The following is an 18,030-nucleotide window of genomic DNA, read 5'->3' as shown; positions in this document are numbered from 1 at the left end:
GGATGATAGGAGAGAGGTGGGGAAATGAGGCAGACCATGCAAACAAAAATTGGTGAAAGCCTTTGCTGTGTTTTACCTTGGTTTTTTTGTTTTGTTTTGTTGTGTTGTGTGTGGCTGATTTTTCACAGGTCAAGACCTTCTTTACTGGAGTATTTAAGTTATCTCCTCAATTTTATGAGCATCATAGCTGGGCCTTGCAGCAATTACAAGGATTATATCGCCTTCATTGAAGGGAGGCATGTGCACATGAAACTGTTAGAAGTGAACTGGAAGCAGAAGGGTTACGACAGGCTTCCTGATCCTTCTCCAACTGTGAGTTTTAAAATGACAAAGATTTATTGCAGAGGGTAGGAGAGTACAGCTTTGTACATGATTCTCATAATTAAAAACTAAGAATAAGAAACAGTTTTGGGTTATCTTGCCAGTAAATGTTACACTGTTTTTTTTCTATGTGTGGCTGCTGTTTTTATCACAAGGTCAGGGGTGAAGGGACTAGTGAATTCCCCAAATGGGTTTGGCTTGCCGAACGAGTCACTAGTTAATGTGCACTCCTTTGTGAAGCAGTGGGAATGGTCTGAAGGTTCTGACAATGACAAGTTGCAGTTAAGCTCCAGACAGAAGAGGAAACATCAGGAAAAAAGTAAAATTTCCCCTGTAGTGCAGGAGATGTTAGAAATATATGATTCATGGCTTATCAGAACCTGTAGCCTGTCCAGGTGCTTTGCAAGAGAATCTCACACTTTAATATGACTCAGAGGTAAGTTTTTCACATACTATTAGCATTAATTTTATTTTATATTTTTATAATATTACTTAAGACCTTCTTATAAAATGGCCTTCTGGTGCAGCAGGATAACACAGGAAAACCAGATTTCTCTCTCTTATCTTAAGGTGACACTGAACGTGTAGCTTTGTGAGTGTGCGCAGAATGTTTCCTCTGAGGTTGAGTATGAGCTTATACATTGCTGATTCCTGTTGCACACAGTTGTCTTTCTACTGGCTCTAGAGGTGTCACTTCTGATTTACATTAGTCTGACTGAGGTCAGAATAAGGCCTGTATTGCATAAAATGTAAATCAGCAGAGAATATTATAATCTACATTAAAAAATAATTTCACAATAATTTATTCCAGAATGTGGACAATACATAAAAAGAGTAATTTGGATCAAAAACCACATTGTTGTTTCAATAGTATATTGCATTTTTATTAGTCTTTTCAGAACATGAGTCAATTTTTATGTGGTACCCAAGTGTCAGATTTACTTTTGAATTATGACTGTATCTAGAAGGGTTTACTTATTATGTGTGTTTGGCCCTGAGATTAGCAGCCTGGTGCTAATAACACCAAGGTTGTGGGTTTGATCCCGGTATGGGCCATTCACTTGAGAGCTGGACTCAGTGATCCCTGTGACTCCCTTCCAGCTCAGAATATTCTGTGATTCTGTGAAAACAAGCTTCAAACTACTGACATGATTGTCAGTAGTAGCATATAGGAAGGTAGGTAGTTGTAATAGAAAACACTGTGGCAGAGCAGATACCCTGTGCCATGGGTACAAGTGTGCTGTACAACACGTACACTTTTTGGACAAGTGATTTTTAGCAAGAGCTCTGGGTGGTAGCTGGGCAGTAAGACCTACTCCTATACTGAATATCAATGCTTTTGGCTTTGAGGAGGAACCCAGTCTTCAGTTCCAGGTGATGATAGTACATATAGAGAGGATTTCTGCTTTCCATTGTAGGGTTTTGTTTGGTTTCTTTCTCATTTTAGGACCTCCACTAACTAGTGTAGGAGTCTTTCATGAAGTTCATCACCAATCACAACTGACTTGTGACTGATTGTCCTTTGTACATATCTATAGATAGTTCAGTAAACCAAATGAAACTAAAGCTTTGACTCTGGCCTTTTCTCCATCACCTCTTCTGAATTAGTCAGTATCAACTTTGTGATTTCTAACTTTATTGGTTCTTGAAGCACACTGTTTTTGTATGTCATGAACACTGCCTTGTTTTCCCCTTAATCAAATGTTTCTAATGAATGTTTCATTGTTTTGTCTTTTTAGGGAGCAGTGATGTACAAGCTTTGTATCACACTAGTATCTCTCATTTTATTCCTGACACTTACCAAGAACTTTCCTATGGCATATATTATTGATAACGAATTTCTTGATAAAACACCCTTCTTGTCAAGACTTGGTTACCTGTATGTTGTAACACAGGCAGCAAAACCAAAGTATTATTTTGCATGGACGTTGGGTAAGTGTGGCTACATCATGTATTTTTGTGTGTAACAAATAAGTTCATAAATGGGAGAGAGGTGAAACACTGCGGATGGGGACAGAATAAAATGGTCCCTAGGCCTGTAGTTCACTTGAGAGATGTACTTGTGTTCCTTAGGCAGTGAACCCTGGTGAAGTGGGGAGCTGTCAAAAGTTTTGAAAAAAACATGCATAGAATCTATTCCAGCTTGTCTGTGAAGATTCCCTGTGTCTGGAGCCAAATCTATTTTTCAGCTTCTTTACAGTAGAGTCAATGTAATGATTTCCTCTCACTTAAAACTTTGTTAATATATTAAATTAATTATTACGGGAAATCCTCCTCTTAACATTGATTTTTATGCTTTACTCATAGCTTTTCACTTATATCGATTGATTGAGAGGTTGAGGGGTTGAGAGGTTAAAATTTGTCATGCTGGCTCAGGCTTTGCATGTTACAGTGCAAACAGACCCCTCTCTTTCTTTAGGGCCCTCTTTAGCACATGTCTCTCATTAGAAAGCTGTGGTGCATGTTGTGGGGCTGAAGTTAGGCTGTGCCTCTAGGGCACTGTGGGGTCCTGTATGCACCTTGGCTTTGAGCAGTCCAGAGAAAGGACTGGAGAACCACGGGGAACAAAGGAGAGGTGTTGGGAAGGACCCAAAAATCTCTGCAAGGAAAAGGAGAAGTAAGACAGCTCATTAGAAAGAGAAGCAAATTTTTTTTAGGAACCAGCTAGACTGGTGGTCAAAATAATCTTTTTGCATTCTGCCTTCTTTCTTTTAGAAGTCACGTTTCACATCTGTGTGTGAGGAGTCAGATCCTTTAGGCCAGCCTGAAAATCTACTGAATTTTTTTGCTGGTATTACAAGACACTGTGTGTAGGGGAGATCTTAAAAGCCTAGCCAGCAATGCATATACCTGAAGCTGAGAAGGATGTCACTGAGATGGGATGGAAATAGTCAGGGAGATTCATTGCGAGACTGTGATTAAACTGCTGGGAATAAAACTGTCAGATTGAGGGAAGGCAGCCAGGACTGGCATGTGTGGGATGGGAAAGGCTTTAAGATTAAGAATGGCTTGCTCACAAACTTATTTTTGTGGGATCCAATGTCAAATTGTTGCCTCCATTTTTTCCAGCATTATAGTTAACTGAAAGTCCATTATTGAACTTGGATTTGTGGCATGACTAAGCCATAGAGGCTGTAGAAATATCTTACAAATGAGGGGGGGGCGGGTGGAAAGCATGCATTGCATACTGGAGGGTGAGGCCTCTGTTATTCATACTGCAAATCCAGGCAGCAGAACAGCAGACACTTTATCCTTTTGCAGTTTTGCTCCTGGTGGTGTGGCCCAGGGCATTACAAAAGTGCCTGCTGAAATGGGCTGATAAACGCTTCCTGTCCTCAGAAAAGGACAGGCACACTATTGTGTGAGAGCTGCGCTGCTGAATTCCTCCAGATCCACGGAAAGAAAATTCAGCTTCTTGCTGCATTAGCGATAATCATGGGAACGTGGCTGCAAATCTAACTCTGAGCTGTCAAACCACTTCAGATCTGAGTGCCTGCACCCAAGGAGTGGTGAAAGCCATACACCAGAGCTGTTCAAGTCAGCAGGGAGACAAACCTCTGCTGAGCTTTGTGGAGATTGGGGTTTTGTGAGCAATTTGAGTGTGGACAATTGTCATCTTTCTGTGCTTCACACCTCGCTCTGCAGACAGCAGCTTGGGAAGCAAGAGGCTGAGGGGTCTGCTATTATAACTGCTGATCCTATGGTTTCTGATTTCTTGTTTTTGGCAAATAAACACTAAATGATTGGTCCCTGGAACCCTTAGGGCAAGAAGGAGCAAATGCAGGAGTTCCCCTGCTCTGGGGTGACTGTTACATGTAGCTCCAGCCTCTGAGTTTGGGCAGGATCCTATGGGCCAACTTCATGCAGGGTTGTTGTTTGTCGTTCATTTGGGTTTTTTTGAACAGGGAGATAATTAAAAACATGGAAGCCTTTCTTTCCATCAATAAAATCTGGCTCATTTAGTAAAGTGGAAAATAAAATGGAAAGTTTCAGGTTAGACAGGGCTGCTTGTTTATTTATTTGTTGTTAGTCATGTTGCTTTTAGTTAGATTCTCTCCCTAGTTTTGTGCATTAGGGCTTCTCCGTGAGCTTGTGCCTGTACTCATAGCATTTACAAAGCAAAATCAATTTTCTTTATTGGAAAAGAAATACTGACCTTTTTAAAGCATAACCAGGCTTTTATTTTGTAAAGGATCTAGAAGGAAAAGCCTTACCTGTATTTGCACTTCACTTTTTCTTCCAATGATCCTCAGTTTTGGCTGCAACTAGTGATTCAGAAGTGATAATGAATCCTCCCTTCTGTTTTCTTAGTCCTGCAAGAAGGTATTTCTAGCAGGGGCACACTGAAAGCAGAATCTCGAGATCCAGTGATGAGGTGACTTCCAGGCAAGTCTGAGGGGGGAGATAGTTGACCAGCACCCTGGGCAAGAGCAAGAATGTAGCAATGTGTAATGCCTACTGTTATCCAGGCTTTTACTTGTGCTTAAAGTAGCTAAGTCTGTAATTGAAGTTACTCAATATTTGATTTGTAGAGATGGTGAGACACTTTAGTGAGGCACTGAGCAGCAGGATTAGCAAAAGGCTTTGTCTGTGGAAGTCTGAATGCCAGTCTTAATTAGAACAATCATTTTGGAACTCTTAATAGAAATGGTAAGCATGTCTTTGAGACATTACAGCTTTTCAGAATTCTGGAAAATACTGTGACATCCAGTTGCCCTTTTGAAGAAAATATTCATTTTACGGCCACACTTGTATATCTATCTCAGCTGAATAATAAAGGCAAAATAATAGGAAAAGTGATTTCTGTTCATTGTTATTTCTTTTGCCTAAGGGATAGCTAGTCTTTCCTCTTCAGGAAATGACTCTTATGTAGCCTAATTGTAGTGCCCCTTTGCAAAGAAAAAGCTTTTCTTGGAAAGAGAGATTGCTAATTGCTATGAAGCTGGTTTGAATGTGTGTTTAGTGTCATACTGACTTGTAAGAAAATATGGCTTTTCCAGCAGTCTGATTTTGACCTGTTTTGCTTTGACATTGCAGCAGATGCAGTCAACAATGCAGCTGGTTATGGATTCAGTGGAGTTGATGAGAGAGGCACTTTCCGCTGGGACCTGTTGTCCAATTTGAATATCTGGAACATTGAGGTGAGATAAAGGAGTGGCTGCATTGGCATAATTGTAGAGAAATGGGCATGATAATGGGGAGAGGCTTTGTTGAAAGGAAAATAAGTCCATGCCACCAGACTGCTCCTCTTTAGCGTGAAGAGGTTTTGTATTTTATCTGTTGGGCAGATAAAAAGCATCTGTCTCACAGGCTTCCTCATGGTCTTCATTCAGGTTGTATTTCTAAATATTTTCCTGAATGCTAATGAATAATTACATCAGATATTTAATAAATGAGCAGTCAAGTGCTGTAGATTGTGGCTGAGCTCAGTGGGTCAGTAAATTGCTCACAGCTATGATTCTTCACCATCTGTGAAATGTCTGTTTATTTACTTCTAACACTTTCACTTTTGTAGCCTAGTTGAGATAAGTGGTGGTAGTGAAAGAGGCACAAGCAGTCATTGCACAAACACTTGGAAGGGCTGGAGTGCCTCTTGTAAATGGAGAAAAGCAAGGGTAGGAGGCATAACAGGTACAAATCAAGCAACCTGAATGGGAACTGACAGAGCCACATAGAGCTTAGATGGCTACTGGTCTAGAGCACCATCCAGCAAGCCACACTGTTTCTCAAAACATCTGTCACACATTTCTTGTGACTGCAGTGTACTTTTAAAATCCATTAGTCTTTTGTAAGCTATTTATGCTTGTATCTCTAATGCAAAAGGTGGCCAATTGTTTGCCCTGAAAAATATTTTGTGAATGCCAGTAAGATAGGGAAATATTTATGTGTCTGAGACTGCTTTCTAAAAGCTTCTTTTTTAGAAATAGGAGGAGCTTCCCTCTGTAGTTTTGTAGTTATGATTTTAAACATAATCATGGAGGAAAATAAGTTGAATGCTTTATTGCAGAATGATCTGTGATTAAGCAAACGTGCTGTAATAGCTCTGCTCAAAAATGAAAGAACTCCTGTAATTCTTCATTGAAGATGCCAAAATTGGAAGTATCATGATACACTCCCTCTTTTTCAACACTCTTTCTTTTTTTTTTTAATATTAATTAATTCTCAGTGTACATCTCTCCTTGAGCAGTACAGAATACAGAGCCCAGAAATGCTTTACGCTCCTCAATGACAGCGGCGCCCTAGGTGCCACTCTGAGATCTTGAATAAATATCTGATTCAGTCTTCGGCAGGAGATGATTCCTACTTTGATGAGCTGAGGAAACTTTTGTTTGTAAGTAGGAAAGTGAAGAGCAAGCAATGCTCTTTAGTCGAGCCAAATTAAGGAAACAGGAGCTTTTGCTCCTCTCTAGCCACTGAACTGTAGGCCTCTCAAAACTTACTTCCTTTATTGGTCGCATGGACAACAGAGATCAGAAATTGTTTCCAAGAGCATAAAGCAGAGTGCTCTCTGATCTGATCATGTGTGCAATGAGAAAAAAAAGGAGCTACAGAGACCATGACTTCGGGTAAGCGTTGAACCATCACTTTATGTGCCAACAACAATGCTGGAAATTGAAGTGTGATTGTGCAGTATGTACAGGTGTAGTCTGTATATTCAACATATGTAAAATTGCTTAAGAGTTGGGAACTTGAGTGCTAAATGGGACTATCTGATCTGTAGTAAGATAAGCACATGGCAGGAGTGGTACAAGCATTAAAATGTAGACAGGGGCTAAACACATGTTGGGGACATGAAAGCCTTGGCAACATGCTTGTTTTGACAGCCAGTGACTATTTTCACTCTTGGTAATGTAACTGGGGAAATTAAAGGAGGCCAAAAGAGAGTGACAATATTAGTTGGATGAGAAACTGTATTTTTCTTGGCTTCTCTTGGTGCAGTAAAGCAATTAAAATGTGGCAGTGCTGCCCTGGGAATTGCTAATCGTTTTAACTCTAAATTCAGAGGATGAATTGCTAGCCTTGGGATTCTTTGTGGAAGTGCAAAGATATCTGCATATTCCCTTTGGAAATCATTGCCCTTAATACATCTTTTCAGTGTGCACTTGCCTACAGCTGATATGGCAAAATAATGCAGTGTCACTGAATCATGTCCCTGCTCGGTGAGGGGGCCCTTGAAGGTTTTTGTCAGCAGGTATGGAACCAAGGCAGGGAGCAGGGATGGAGAACCACCAGATGTGAATTTGATCAGGATTAGGGAACTGATGCTGAACAACAGAGTCCAGCAGTCTCCTAAAGCTGGGAGAACTCAGAGGAAGTATGGGTGGTTCTCTCAGGACCCTGGAGTCTACTCTGGTTTCTCAAGCTTGGCAGTGCACTGACAGCTGGCTTCTAAATTTAGTCCTAAAATTTTTTATCCATGTTTTTCAGTCTTCCCCCCTTCCTTCTCCAAATAATAATGCATTTCTTTTGATTTTTTTAACACATTGTTTTAATTGTACTCTAGGGAAGTCCAGACTGCATAATTGGGTGGCAAGGTATCTCTTCCAAAAATGAAGCTGTTTATGAACTGAAGGGAAGACCAACCATATAAAACAAGAAAGCTTTTCAGATTTGCCATTATTTGAAAAATAACCAAATGTATTTAATTTTATGTAACAAAGTGAGACTTTAGAGCAAGTGCCAAGTTGGCAGTGAGCCATCAACCTAGTTAATGTCCCTCCCAAATCATATTAATGTAATGATGGATTGTGGCACGGTCTTCACAAAAGTTAGCAGCTAGAATTAATATTTTCCATGTACCTCCTCATGAATTTAAAATGCAAGTAGTATTTTACAGGCTTCAGTGCTAACATTTCACATGAACTTCTTTCTTAGACTGCAACAAGTTTTAAAATGTACATTGAAAACTGGAACATTCAGACAGCTGCCTGGCTAAAACGGTAAGAGTAATCAAACAGTAACATGCATGTGAGACCCAAAACCACTACATGGCCTGGAAAAATGCTGACTGGTGGATCTCATAAATGCATAGCCTCTTGTTCTTTGTTTGTTTCGGTGTCTTAAACAGTTGGTGGTATACAAGGGTATTTGGTGCTGTAAAGTTTTATTGCTGCAAATGTAAAATGTTCATATTTTATATATGAGCAGCGAAGTAATAAATGAACTGTTCGAATCCCTCATAATAGGAAGTAATAGCATTTTCTTGTTTCCCTCCATTATTCTTCCTGTACTGTTTTGCTTTACTGTGCTACATTTCCCATGCAGAAGTGAGCCTTGCTGTGTCACTGGGATCCAGTTCAGTAAGAAGTGGAGACAAGTCAAAATCTTCAAAGTCCAAGTGTAGTCTGGTTTGGAGTTACCAGAAGATGCTTGCCAAGGAGTCCCTTGTTTAGGATATGGCACTGAGATGACTTGATTTTAACCTCTGACTGTTAAGACACATGTTATAAATACTAGCACAAGTACAAATTTTGTAGATTGGGCTATGTCTTGTTATTCATTACACTTTGTGGCATGATTAAAGCTCAGTGTACAGTCAGCATGGTGTCTGAAATGAAGGCATCTATTGTAGCTATCATAACTATAATGGTGTTAAATACATACATCTTAAAAGTCAATGTCTACTATTTTTCATTATTCAAATTATGTTCCTGATAAGAAAAGCATTTATCTTGACTCGTTTCTTTGGAGCACAGTGTTTCAGTTAAACTTTGGATAGCCAATTAGACCTGTTGTTGTGTTCTTAACTGTTATCCTTCACTTGCATCTTAGGAATAAGATTTTCAGGCTGCTAAAGTTAGCAGGAATCCCCTGTTTTGCAATAGCTTACGGCACTCCCTGTTGTTCCCAGCATCTGCCAGATAACTGTGCCTAAAAATATCTCTGTTCACCACTGAAGGGTGGGGTCACATCTCTTTGTCTTTCAACTTGCTCTTGATCTGTCATCAGAGTTTTGAAGGGTAGTGTATGATTCCAGATAGTGATGTAAAGGTGAATGAAGTCTTGCCTGTCCTTTATTCCATTATTTACTTAAATGCTTTGAGTGCCAGGAATGAGTACAGGCACTCTTTGGATATTCAGTGCAAAAAAGCATGCTTCCTCATTCCATCTAAACCTCCATTTAAATGAAGGGAGAGTGCCTCATGCCCTAGTCTGTAAGAGAGGCAAGATAAGACCATTAAGGAAACAGATTAAGACCTTAGAAACAGAGAAGTATTTGAAATGCAGTGTCCATTGTTCAGTTATATTCAGCCTCTTCTCTTTTGTTTTCATTTTTGCAGTGTCTGCTATGACAGAGCTCCCTGGTACCCTACGGCTTTAACATTTATCCTGTCGGCCCTGTGGCATGGTATCTATCCTGGATATTATTTTACGTTTCTCACTGGAATCCTTATCACACTTGCAGCCAGAGCAGTATGTACCATTCATTGTTCTCTTCTAAGGCCAATGCTAGATACTATCCAGTTGCCAACTGCACCATCACATGGTCAAGCAGCTTGTCCCTGATGTGAGCCCTCTTGCGTGTCTTTGCAGGCTTGATGTTCATTGAAACTTTGTTCTGTATTGATGCTAATTGCAAAGTACCCCCAGCAGTTAGAACCAGCACTGATTCTGCATGTGATGCACTGCTGTCCCTGACTGTCAGAGGAAATGTTGTTCGAGGATATACAGTTAGTAGAGCCACCAACTATGTCCATGCAGTCAAATTAGCTCAGAATTCAAGATCATGTTGGATTGCAGACTTTTGCTGGGTCACGTTGCCTATATGCTGGTGTGTAATTGGCTCCGGGCCCAGTCTTACACAAGAAGCTGCTATGGGCTGAGCATTAGCCCAAACTTGAACAATTTATGTGGATTCAATTGATGCAGTAAACTGGTCAGAGCAGGTTTCATGTCTCACTGTTGATAAATTTATCACTGCTGATCTTTCAGGCTGAACCAGCCAGTTGTGCAGGGCTAGGAAGCACCACTCTTGTCTTTTAGAGTTTGACCATGGATAAATAGTCAGATCAATTTAAAAGGTGAATTAAACTAGTAATCAGTATTAACCACTATGGCTAAAGGAGGTTGCTGAACACGCTCTCTTAACGTGTACTTTGCCTCTCATTTATGAGGATTTCATAAATGTGAAACTAACCCAAAATCTCTACGGAACAGCACATACTTGCAGGTATAAACACTTATTTGTCCATTTAAAGTAACTTTGTTTTACTGTTGATAACCAGTAGTAAATGAAAACAAGGAGGGAGGAAGATCACATCATAACAGCTCCCCTCCCCAAAGATACTGTGCCAGACACCCATAATGAGAGTCTGCTTCTGTGATTATGAGAGAGGAAATTGGGGGCCACACTTCTCTGTTTGCCACTGACTGTGGGATCTTGGATATGCCAGTCAATACACTTCTGTGTTCTACTCAGTGCTTTCTAATGTGTGTATAAACCTTTCTGTGATACTGATGCTGATGGTAAGTGGAGAGTTATATGCACTGCAATGTGTCCACGTGGCTTTGCCTAAGAAATGGATGTATATAATTTTCTGTTTACTTTTCCCTAATCTGCAGATAAGAAACAATTGCAGACATTACTTCCTCTCATCAGTGCCTCTTAAGATAGCCTACGACATTGTTACCTGGGTTGTCACTCAACTGGCTGTGTGCTATACTGTTGCACCGTTTGTTATGCTGGCTGTTGAGCCCACAATTAAGTTTTACAAGTAAGTTTTCTCCTCGTGACTGTTGTTCTCCACACCGGCATAGACTTTCGTTAAATAACCCAAACTGCACTGAAAGACAGTTGGCATTTCATCAAATTTGAAAGGAGTTCAAACAGGATGCTGCATAATGTATAAGGGGTGATTTTTGCTCTTCGGTGACATAGTGAGGTAATCATAACGCCAAGGCAGAGCACTTTGCTTGTAGTTCTCTGTGTCCTAATGCGACTTTTCATACACTCAGTTCCCATTTTCAAAACAGCTGAGTCTCAACCATTAGCCATAGCCAAGGCTGAAGAGGTTAAAAATAATGTGAGTTGGCAGTAGGAAGGACTTGTTGAGCAAAGACCAGGTTTCCAGCTGCTAAATGGGTACAAGAGATGTGATCGATCGGGAGATATGGAGGGTTCTGGCAGCCCATTACTTTTTGAAATGAGTATGCTTTTTTTTATTAAAGTATGCTTCTTTTCTTAGGAAATGAGTACTTCCCTAGGTTCCTTAAAATAAGAAAACACTGCTGTTGCAGAGTATGTCAAATGTACTCTAATAAAACCAAATTGAAATAGGGAAATTGAGAAAATAATTAGAAAAAGGGGACTGGAGTACATTGCTTTGCTTTTCTTTCATTCTACAGTGAACTGTCAACATAGAGTAACAGGTTTTGGTTCAGAAGACAGACAATTTCCTCCTCTAACATAAAAGACACGAAACTGGTAGTCAAGATAGACTGCTGCCAGTCTGTTTGGAGGGGTTTGAATTTCGACATTTTCTATTCCTGTTTCTTAAAACATTTGATTTCAACAGAGAAAGCTTACCATATAAAAATTACTCCAAATATTTCTTAGTTTCATTTCTTAATATTTTTTTCCCTGGTGATTTTGAGCATAGTTAACATTTAAACTTAGAGACTGTTAAGCAAGGAAATTATACACCTTTGGACTAGGGCATGAATTTTTTGATCACTGCTCACCTAGCACTGGTCTTAAGCACCTTACAAGGATATTAAGAACTGTGGTAAGGAGCATAAATGAGACAATGGAAAGATGCATTTCTGTGGTTAAGAGTTGGACTGTACTGCTCCCAAACGTCATCCTTACCAAGCTGCCAGAGCCTCACATATTTGCTTTAAGTATTTTTTATTTCTCTTCAATCTTATGTATACTGAATTATTTGAAATAAAAATATTTGATGTTTAGTAAGATACCAAATAAAGATATCTCTGAGTAGTTACCTTCAAAAACACAAGCCTTCTGTAAACATCATTACCTGACCTTCCCCAGTTAAAGCTTGAGTGCTTTGATTTATTTCAGATGTCAGAACTTTGAATGAATTTTTTTCTGTCTGTCACTTTTAAATTTTTTTTAAGCATGAAGAATATTTCTTCAAAACATGGCCTTGTATACTGTAACATTAAAAGAGAGATGGGCTGAATAAGTCTGGGGTTGAATTAGATGGGTTTATCTGAGCTGTCAGACTTTGGATTCCAAAGTTTGCTGATTGTTTCCTTGCCTCGTTAACATTCACAGCAACGTTTTCATCCATGCCAGCAGATATCAAATGTGGATCTGTGTGAAATGTGTGACTGTGTGAAATTCAAGGGTGCATTTTTGTGCTTTCTAGGTTTCGTACATTCTGCATTCATCCCTTAGCACTTAATTCTGCTTACTGATATTGCACAATTCATGTTATTGCCAACAAAAATATAATATTCTTCTTCTGCTTTTGTTCCCAGGTCTGTGTATTTTCACATGCACATTCTAAGCATCCTGGTGTTGCTCCTGTTACCAATCAGACCTCAAACCCACTCCGTAAGAAGGGCTGAGAATCAGGCCATGATGAACTCTGTTAAAAGCAAAGACAAATGATGCCTCCAAAGAAAATTACCATTGTGTAACCGAACTGTCGTATTGTAAACAACCGAAGACGAAAAATGGGTGGCATGAGAGTTGAAGTGGAAGACAAGTGGATTTCTGTTGGCTATCTTAAAATCTTACTGGAGAGGGCAGAGAAGAGCCTGAATGACTGTATTTCAATTTATTCCAGTTAGTGGAGATTTTACAGGCAACGTTTACAGGCTCATGGGGCATTTTGATTTTTATAATAAATATTTTTATGAAATGTTTTTATATATTTAAACTTTTTCACAGAGAGGCATTTTTTTCTCTTTTACAGAAATACATAATTATTAATCAACAAATAATCCTGTGATTAGGGAGAGGGACAGAAAGCAACTAGTAAAGAGTTAGGCCAGCTGCCTGATAGCCTGGTGCTGTGGGCAGCTGGGAGGGGAAACTTTTCATCTCTTGGTAATGGAGAGAGATGGTGCAAGTAGAAGACTACAGACATGGGGTTGCTCAAGGTGCTGGCACTGACTTCTGCCCCAGCAGGGGGAGGGGGGAATGGGGCTTTCCCCAGCAATCCCCAGAGCAGGGACTGCAGCCTGAGCTCGGCAGCAAGGGTACTTCACATCCTTCAATGTGACACGTGCTGGTAATGAGGGCAAGACAAGTCCCTTGGGAATAGATGTCTGGGAGCACTGATAACTGGCTAAGCCAGAATCTAAAGCCAAGTAAAGGAAAAACAAAGGCAGAAGGGGGAACTCAAGCTAGAGTAAAAGAAGGGACATACACCCTATGGTGTGCAGAGTTGTGCTTCTCTAATGATGCAGCTGGAGCTCATTGCTACATCAGCCTTAATTTGCAGTTTTAGAGTGATGCAGCACTTCCTTTTTGATATCAAAATAAGTGAGGAACCATGCAGGGTTAGTATTTTAAAGCTTGCAGTTGTGGGTTAAATCTGAAGAAGCTTTGCAGTGGATCAGACTGTTCTACTGAAAAACATCCCATCTTATGGTGTGGTTACATTCCAGCAGATAACACTAATAAGAAACCTGAGCAGTAATTATCATAGTCATAATAAATCATTCTCTGAAAAATATTGTGATGTGATATGATAGGATGACCACAAGTGTCAAGACTGAGTCCTTGTATGATCTTGACATCTGACTTAACTGTTGATGCAAGTTTCCCTGCTTGTAAGGTCCTTTGACTTATAGGGATGTTTTGAGGCTTAATTTCTCAGAGCTTGTTGTGCATTGAGATAACCTACTGCAAAATACTTGTGTCAGTTTTTTGTTTTTGTTTTTTTTTTTTTTTTCTTAAATCCACTTACCCCAATAAAATAGGCTGGTACTGCACATCAGAATCAACTAAACCATGTTTTTAAATGTTTTCCAGGAATGCTTTTATCAGGATTTTGTAGAAGCAGTTCCCTTGCTAAAGTATTGGTATTGCTTTATGAACATTTAATCAATGTGTGATTGAGCAGAGAATCTGCTATTTACTGCATTCTGATTTTTGTGTCAGATTAAAATTTTACAGAATCCTAATGTTTTGAGAAGAAAAAAATCAGGGAAACCAAAACAAGTTCCAAAATAAGTGATTTTTTTTTCCTCTGTGGGAAGTTCTTGTCCTATGACCACCTCACAATTTAGAGCATAGTTCATGGAAGAGTTTATTTGGTAATTTATTTTAAAGGGTGAGATGGGATTAAAAGATTGATCTGAATAAACCATTTGCTTTGTGTCACCGCCTGGCGTTATTAATCACAAACATCTAATGTGAAAATGGGTGAGTGGGTGGATGAGATCCCTCACACCTGTGAAGGGGGATGTTCAGGTCTGCTGGATTTTGCAGAGCAGCTGAGTGTTCCATCCAGGTCCCGCTGAAATGGAGAAAAGATGACCGCCGTTCGTTTTTGTGGCAGCTTTGTCCTTAACTTGGCAAGTCTTTTTTTGGTCCTCGTGTGTGTATTCTCCTTGTGACACCGGCCTCAGTTGCACCTTGAGCATCTAATGTTTCCCTTGAGGTCTAGCTGTGCCATCCCTGTTTCTCGTGGGAGGGAACCAGAGTGCCTCCCCAGGAAGGGATGGGGACTTGGATGCTGCTGGCTGTGGAATCCTGGGTGCTGAGCCTGCATTTACCTCCCACAGACTGGAATGAATTGCTGTGAGCTCTGGCAGAGCCAGCATAATGCACAGCAAGGCTGCAGAAGACTGATGTTCCCAGCAGGTTGGCTTCAGCACCTGCTTTGGAAAATAAATGCTTAACTCGAAGGTGGTTGCAGGTCTGTGCCTGCTGCTCTGTGCCCTGAGATCTGTCTGCACAGCCCGTGCTCTGGTCTGCGACCCTTCCTGAGCTGTATGTTCAAGAGGCCAGATATTATCAGTGGGGTTTCTTTTCTACAGTTTCACCTAAGTGGAACTTACCATCAACTTCTGTTGTAGTTTCAGCTCCTACAATGTGATGAATTAGTCAAGGCTGATGAGCAAACTCATATTCTCCTGTCACATTGTCTCCTCAGCCTGAACCTCTCCCTAAAACCGAGCACCCTGGGTGACAATGAGAACTGGTCATGTGGATTTAATAGGATATGTTAATGAATTAAAATTGAAACTGCCTTTTTGAAACCTTGTATTTGCAGGGAAGCTTGCTGGTTGAATTAGTCTTAAAGCTGAAGGGGAAATTATCTAAAATCTTTGCTCTACCATGTTACTGTGGACTAGGCATCTTACCTAGCCAAATGTGGTGGCCCTGCAAAGCTAATACAGAGTGGATTTTAATAGCTGTAAAACATTACTTTGAAAAGAGGCTGTTAGCTATGGGGCTAACCTGATCAACCCAGTGTACTGAGTCTTTCTCTCCTTTTGTTCTTCTCAGGGAAGAAACTTTGGTTTTATAGAAAGACTGCAAATAGCCACTACTATTGAAAGGACACTTGTGCTAGTAATGTGCATCTACTTTGCACAGGAGAATATAACTCAAAGAGCCAAAGTAGAAATTCAGGTTATACTCTTATAAAATGGGGATGTCAGGAACTTGAATTCTGGTAATTCTAATTCTAGTGTAATTTGAGAGTGCGCTTCAGTGATTAAAATAGACGATGGTGATTACCAACATGTTTCTAGTCCCTTTCTGGGTTCTTTGTGCTGCAAAAAGCTCAAGAGCTGAAGCTTCTAGAGAGATTCTGAAGACAAAAACAATCTTGATGGTCTGTAAGGGAGAAATACAGGACTATTAGACAGAAATAAGAAAGGTGGATTGTACTTAATGGGCAAAGGTTGATTTTAAATATGCGAACACAATAAAGACACCGACACCATTACACCCTTGGATTGAAGGCAAATTCTAGCTGCTATTTTTCAGCATATTTTGATTTTTCTAATCTAGAAGTTGAGATGAACTTGGAAGAGAGCAATGAATGAAGAGTAAAACTTCATTTCAACTCAACTATGGGTCTGATATTTAAAGAAGCAACAGCTCAGCAATTTCCTTAGTGAACTGAATGCACAATGTGCATTTTTACTGTCCTATAAGCTGTCCCATCCTTAAGTACATTCCTGCATGTCCTCTTGAAGCTTGCCAAGCAATGGGGGCAGCACTGAAGTGGGATATAAGGTGGGCAGATATTTTTCCTCCCTGTTTGGCTGCTCTGTTCTATGTCCATACATTGCACATAGCTGGGATTTTCGTATCACTTAAAATGAGATAGGTGTGTGAGAAGGCTGCAGATTTTTACTCCATTCGTAAGTGTTTGCATAAACCTGCACTTACCTCTCTGCACATGTAAAAGCAGGCTTGGCAAACTAGATCTGGGTCCTTTCATTGAAATACAGGTTGAAATCCCAACACCCAAGGAAGTCTAAGGGTAAAATTCCTGTCACTGAGGTTAGTGACTGATATTTAAAGCCTTTATCTCCTTATCCCTGAACTGAAGACTTTAGAAAAATGATCTACTGGCTGCGGTAGTAAATAAAAACTTGTCCTTAGCATTTAAGAGTGGAATCCCTATAGTCCACCTACTGTGGACAGAGGAGGAGCATATGTGTCCTCATCCTTGCCCAGGATGAAATGACATGCTTGGTTGCATATATGGAAATATCGAATATCCTTTGAGTACCATTCTCTTTCCTTATGTCATTGAACTGATGTAGTTCAGCTCTCGGGGCCTAGAGACGTTCCACAGCAATACAAAGTGGGAAGCCTTGCCTGACATCTCAGCATGAGCATGAATGCACGGTGTGCGCTTTAAAAACATATTCTTTTGTGTGCCGTCAGCCTGCTGCTTCCTTTCTTCCTAGAGATGACAGCAGTAATATGCATCAAGGGTTTGGGTTTGTCCTGGTGAGACAGGAAGCGGCAGCGCGTTTGCTCGGATACATTTACGAGTGGTGCCCTCTGTGGGTGAACGAAAGAAGATTCTTGTGTGCTGAGTCAGGGATGCTGCAAAGGCAAAGGGTTTTGCGCAGCAAAGCCGCCCTAATTGCTGGGCAGCCTTGGGTTTCACATTTGTGATAACAAAGGTGTTCTGCTTTGGGGGAGGAGAACGGGAGAAATTAAAACGCCTAGACAGACTGGGAAAAAAAAGTATTATTATAGGAGGAAATGCTGTTGGCTGGTAGAAAAGATGGTGTTTATATGCCTTAAGAAGTTGGGCTACACTTTCGTTCACCTGGCTCGAATATGGTCTTTGTAAGGGAACCACAAGGTGGGGGAAAATCAGTTCTGAGAAGTGCCCCTTGGGACCTGATTTATTGTCCATCCATAAAGCAGCTCGGAAAGTGAGACCCCAAGTTTGCCTGGAGGCTGTTCTAATGCAATGTGGCTCTCTGTGCACCCGAATGAGAGGCTGTGCAGCTGGCCTCTGAATCTCTGGCATGAACGGCAGGCAGCTGATCCAGGAGCATGCCATGCTCACAGTGAGTTTTTCTGATCCCTCTGCCAGATGCTGTACAGGTAAATACTGTGCCCAGCAGTACTGGAAAAAGTGTGGAGCATATCAAGGCTGAACCAGTCACAGTGGGACAGGATGAAGAGAAATGCTGCCACAGCCCAGACATGCTATGCAACGCTTGCCTTGTCCAGGGATGGAAACTGGTACCCCTTTTCATCAGAAAAATCTTCAGATGGTGACATTGTCACTGCTCTGAGACACTTGG

General features: G+C 40.6%; 1 protein-coding gene across 2 annotated transcripts in view; it reads left to right on the top strand.

Moving 5' to 3' along the window:
* MBOAT1 (membrane bound O-acyltransferase domain containing 1) overlaps positions 1-14,620 on the top strand; it is a 56,780-nt gene extending 42,160 nt beyond the window's left edge. For both annotated transcript variants that reach the window (XM_032707378.1, XM_032707369.1), the window contains 7 exons: positions 129-312; positions 2,061-2,253; positions 5,359-5,462; positions 8,197-8,261; positions 9,603-9,735; positions 10,885-11,036; positions 12,766-14,620. In XM_032707378.1, coding sequence (XP_032563269.1) covers positions 129-312; positions 2,061-2,253; positions 5,359-5,462; positions 8,197-8,261; positions 9,603-9,735; positions 10,885-11,036; positions 12,766-12,898 — 964 coding nt within the window. In that variant the 3' untranslated portion in view covers positions 12,899-14,620. The remainder of the gene's footprint in view (positions 1-128; positions 313-2,060; positions 2,254-5,358; positions 5,463-8,196; positions 8,262-9,602; positions 9,736-10,884; positions 11,037-12,765) is intronic.
* The last annotated feature ends 3,410 nt before the right edge of the window (positions 14,621-18,030 follow it).

Source organism: Chiroxiphia lanceolata, chromosome 1 (assembly GCF_009829145.1).
Source record: "Chiroxiphia lanceolata isolate bChiLan1 chromosome 1, bChiLan1.pri, whole genome shotgun sequence".
Lineage (NCBI taxonomy): Eukaryota > Metazoa > Chordata > Aves > Passeriformes > Pipridae > Chiroxiphia > Chiroxiphia lanceolata.
The sequence above is the reverse complement of the archived record's forward strand: the minus strand, read 5'-3'. Positions and strand labels throughout refer to the sequence as shown.